A 4,750-nucleotide genomic window follows, 5' to 3' on the forward strand; every position below is an offset into this window, starting at 1 on the left:
TATATATATATATATATATATATATATATATATATATATATATATATATATATATATATATACACATATATATACATATATATACATATTATACATGTATAATTTTTTAAAATATGTTATATACATGTATAAAAATATTTTCAACGCGGGCAATGCATGTTTTGCACTCGATGTGACAATTTATGTAAATGAATGCTTTGATACTCCATCGCTGATCTCCTTTACCGCGCGCGCGCGCGTTGTATGTCGCATTTTAATAAATCCCTATGCAAATGGCAGTCTTTCAATTGCTGGTGAAAGACTGCTTCTTACTTATTTTGCAGCGCGTCAACAAAAGAGAGAAACAAACGTACGTTTGGCGGGGTGATATCGGAATGCAGCTAGAACGTAGACGACAATTTATTGCGATACGGCAACTACGACAATCTGATAAACACAAAAATATAGAGAGTACGACAAACGAATGTCTTCTCGAACTTCCACAATTGCGGAAAGACGACGTGGTATAATTCGGGGGAGAGAAGAGGAGGATCGAGAATAAATTTCCATTAAAATCTATAATTGGACTGTCGCGAGTTGCACGCGACGATTCGAGAATCATCTCCACGATTGCATGCATGTGCAATCGTACTAACACATCATTTCTGCCGCAGGATCTCTCGGCGTTCCCGACGCTGACAGTCAATCGACGTACTGGGGCGCCGATTCCGGTATCTCAGGGGATAGCTCTGGAGCAGGTAGTCCTACCGCTTCGACGCCACCCTTGATCGAGGAGATTGGTATACAGGAGCCAAATTATTCACCCCTGCAGCAATACGCGCACCCATCGACTAGTCAGCACTATGCTACCCTACAGTATTCTCAGCAGCAAGAAACGTCGCCCCATCATCATCATCATCTTCATCACCATCATCACCATCATCACCAGACTAGTCACAGACGCGAGCACGAATACGCGAGCGCGCAGACCGTCCAGCAGCAGCAGGTCGTTGGTGGGGTCGTCGCTTCTCTTCAGCAACATCTTCATCAAGGTGTACGCGAGGGTGGCCAGGTCGTGATCAGGCCAAAGAGGAGAAATACCGCCAATAAGAAAGAGAGGAGACGCACGCAGAGTATAAACAACGCCTTTGCCGACTTGAGAGATTGTATACCGAATGTGCCAGCGGATACTAAGCTATCAAAGATCAAAACCCTAAGACTGGCAGCGTCCTACATCGGATATCTGATGGCCGTTCTGGAGAGCGACGAGGGAGAGGAGCCACAGACCTTTCGCGCGGAGATCCTTTCGAACGGCAGGAGGAACAAAGCGGCTCAACCAAATCAGGTAAATTACTTATTATCTTCTCTCTCTGTCTTGCGCGTAAAACTCCCGAGATTACAAATAGCTTTGACATAAGAGCTACGTGGGATTGTGCCCGCTACCGCTTAACAAAAGTTCTTCAGGATTAATAATTTCACTCCCATAGACTAAATCTTTCAGAATGCGCTTTTGTAAGTGTCGTCGCTCTGACGTAAACATTCGCCTCTTTGATTGGCCTACCCTTGTGTTGGCTTGAGAACTCGATCTTAAAGCTATCAACTTGCCTTGAGATTCGTTGAAAAGCGCATCGCGTTGCATTCTCACGCGGTCATTATTGCGTTAAAAGAAAAAGAAGAAAAACTCGACGAGTATATAGTAAGACTTATAGTAGGAGAGTCATGAGAGGAATTTATGCCCGCCTGAGAAGAAGTTCATGTTACGTCACTCACAAATATAAATATAAATAAGGCATAGCCCGTTTCTTTCTTTTGTTAAGAGCAAATCTTATTTGGAGAAAAAAGGCAAAGAGAAAGGAGATATCGAAGAATATCGAAGAATTGACCGAATCGATCTTGATTAGAGAGACGTGTTTTAAGTTTCCACCGAGGGATCATCGCTCTCGGAGGATTTAGTAGGAAGCGCTATTAAAGGCGAACAAAAGAAATTCGATGATGATATCCATTGGTTTTCTCTGCCCAATTCCGACATTCCGAAATAATCGAATTCCATTTCGGCCCAGCATTTTGTGGCTTTCTTTATTTTCCGCAATCATTTACCGCCCACGTAGACTTTATCTCCCTCGAGACCTCCTTTCCACTGTAATTTTCACTCACGACCAAAATTCACGTCCGTCATTTTTGAGGTCAATTTATTGTCCGACAATAATTTCTATTTTCACTTCTATAATTCATCCGGCCTTTTGTCATAAGTCTTTTGTCACAACGGCAAGATGAATTTATCGCGGTGTGACATTTGTTATTTCGTATCTCTGTTCTCCCGTAGAATGAGTCGTGTTTGCAATCCGCCTCGAATCTTGGTCACGAAGAATCAACGAAGAGTAAAGGACGAACGGGATGGCCGCAGCACATGTGGGCTCTCGAATTGAAACAAGAATCACCGACCAGCCAAATGCAATAAAATATATGGGAGTCACTTCTGTCAAAACATATCCGCGACATTTCACAAAATCAAATCGCCCATATAAGTGAACGTTTATATTTACTTTTTTTTTTGCGACTGACGTCGGAAAGATGTCAGCCGTGATTTGCCTTCCTCGTTTAGAGACGTCTCTTGAAAATTACCAGATGAAATAAAACGAAATTAAGCCGAGAAACAATAAGGAGCCATTTATAAAATTATCCCTACATTTGTAATATCTTCAAAATTTTGGGAAAAACTCGAAGACATTTAGAAATCACGGCCTATCGTGAAATGTGTGACTATTCAATGTAAGGAGGAAAAGATCGTTTGTATATAATACGCGTTCATAATCATTGTGCATGTACATAGAATTTCCTTCGGCCGATATATTCTTACAATGAGAGCCAAAGAATATTATTTTATCGACGAAACTTTTTGTAAACCAAACGACAACATTGAGTTATATTTAAAACGCGTGATTTCGAGGCGTCGCGTTAATTAGAGAGCAGTAAGAATCTTTGTAAAGTTTTGTATAAAGTATCTATCGTTAAAAAAATAAAGTGTATAAAGTGTCACCAACAATAAACGATGTATCATAACGACCATTAATGATTGTTAATTCCTTATAAATTTTCCATAAGATTAATCGCGAGAAATTGTTTTCTCTCGACTTGTCTTCTCGCGGACACATGAAATTTTACGATACGAATGGAACATATTCGTTAAAATATAAAAGAGTTTAAAATAATAAAATGGTAAAATGACAAATTCAGTGATATAATCTCTGATGATCCCTCGCTTGCACTTGAGTGTTTTCAAGAGAGAAAATTCTCCTCCACCTTTTCCTTTCACTTTCTCTGACGGCGATCCCGCCGCTCCATTACTAGCTGAGGACTCATTGTATAGAGCAGTCGCGGTTTCAGATTTCGTGGATACTCTGGCGCCAGTACTACATATCCCATGTAGCGTATCGGATATTCTCTACGTATACCCAAAAGATCCAGAGAAAGAGAGACCGGTTCTTATCTGTCGTCGCATATCGGAGCAAAGTCTCTTCAATTTTCTCAACATTTCCTCTTTACCGACCTTTCGAGCTGATTAATGTCGAAATTATTATTATTATTACACGGATTTGCATTGGCAAAGCCAATGGGTTACGTTAAAATTCTCATACAATTAAACGCCAAGTTTTTCAAATTTGGCGATACTATTTAATCATGATAATAATCATATTATCAATTTGGCAAGTAGTCGCAGGTAGTTTGTAGTCGAAGGCTAGATTGGTGAAACTTGGTTAAACTCGATTAATTGACGCAATTATAACTGCTCTTGCAGCCATAGCGAAAACAAAAAAAATTTCTCTGTCGCAGCTAATCATTATAGTTTGCTGAAAATATATTTGTTGTCGCGATTGAAAATTTCTCGCCAATTTGTAATTTTTCCTACTGTTGCTACTACATCGGTTTCATGACTAAATACATGCCTGCTGGCTGCTGTACTTTTAGGTATCCGTACGATACAATGAGACTTAGCTGCCACGTACAGATTCTTGCTGCTGCTACTACAGTTGAGTGTTTTTTTTCCGTGGAGAAATTAGCTAAGATGGATAAACGACTGGCAAACACTGCGATATCGCATATGTTTAGTATTTAGTCAATGACATGGGCAGAATTTCTATTTGAACTATTTGGGTAATTTAACAAGAAAGTCAATTAAAGCCACTTGTTATAAAAACTGACTGTAGTAGACAAAAAAGATCAGAGGCAAACGAATGTATAATCCTCACAGCCACCTAAATTTGCTTGCAGATGTTGCCAGGATGCTGCTGCTGTAAATTTAACGTACCACAATTTTTTAGTAGATATAAAAAAAAAAAACAGCAATAAAGTTTGACAGTGAATTTAATTTCTGAATTTTATCTGAACGAATAAGACATTTTTGTTGAGTGATTAGAAACTTGAGTCATCCGCGAGACTAAATATTTGCGAGACTGTCTTCAATGACGTCCGTTGATATCCGTGACATAATAGCTGATGGCTCGAATAATTCAACGAGTCAGTCGAATTCGACGTAAGACGACATTGTCGGTCTTGTGTATTGTACGCGAGCTCTTGATTGCGAAGCTCAGGATCGATATTACCGGGACGATTGACGAGCCGTTTGTTTATCGCAACGAGTGGCACTATATTACGCGCGAGCATGCACGTCCGCGAGACTTTGAGAATGTTAATAGTTGAACTTTGCTGCAGCCCTTCTCTCTCTCTCTCTCTCTCTCTCTCTCTCTCTCTCTCTCTCTCTCTCTCTCTCTCT

General features: G+C 40.0%; 1 protein-coding gene across 1 annotated transcript in view; it reads left to right on the plus strand.

The window, feature by feature from the left end:
- LOC116848649 (heart- and neural crest derivatives-expressed protein 2-like) overlaps nucleotides 1-3,049 on the plus strand; it is a 5,912-nt gene extending 2,863 nt beyond the window's left edge. Inside the window, exons 2-3 of the mRNA XM_032824958.1 lie at nucleotides 654-1,324; nucleotides 2,303-3,049. Coding sequence (XP_032680849.1) covers nucleotides 654-1,324; nucleotides 2,303-2,437 — 806 coding nt within the window. The 3' untranslated portion in view covers nucleotides 2,438-3,049. The remainder of the gene's footprint in view (nucleotides 1-653; nucleotides 1,325-2,302) is intronic.
- Nucleotides 3,050-4,750: the final 1,701 nt, after the last annotated feature.

Source organism: Odontomachus brunneus, unplaced genomic scaffold (genome assembly GCF_010583005.1).
Source record: "Odontomachus brunneus isolate Ranch 3 - 2012 unplaced genomic scaffold, Obru_v1 Obru_scaffold_097, whole genome shotgun sequence".
Taxonomy (NCBI): domain Eukaryota; kingdom Metazoa; phylum Arthropoda; class Insecta; order Hymenoptera; family Formicidae; genus Odontomachus; species Odontomachus brunneus.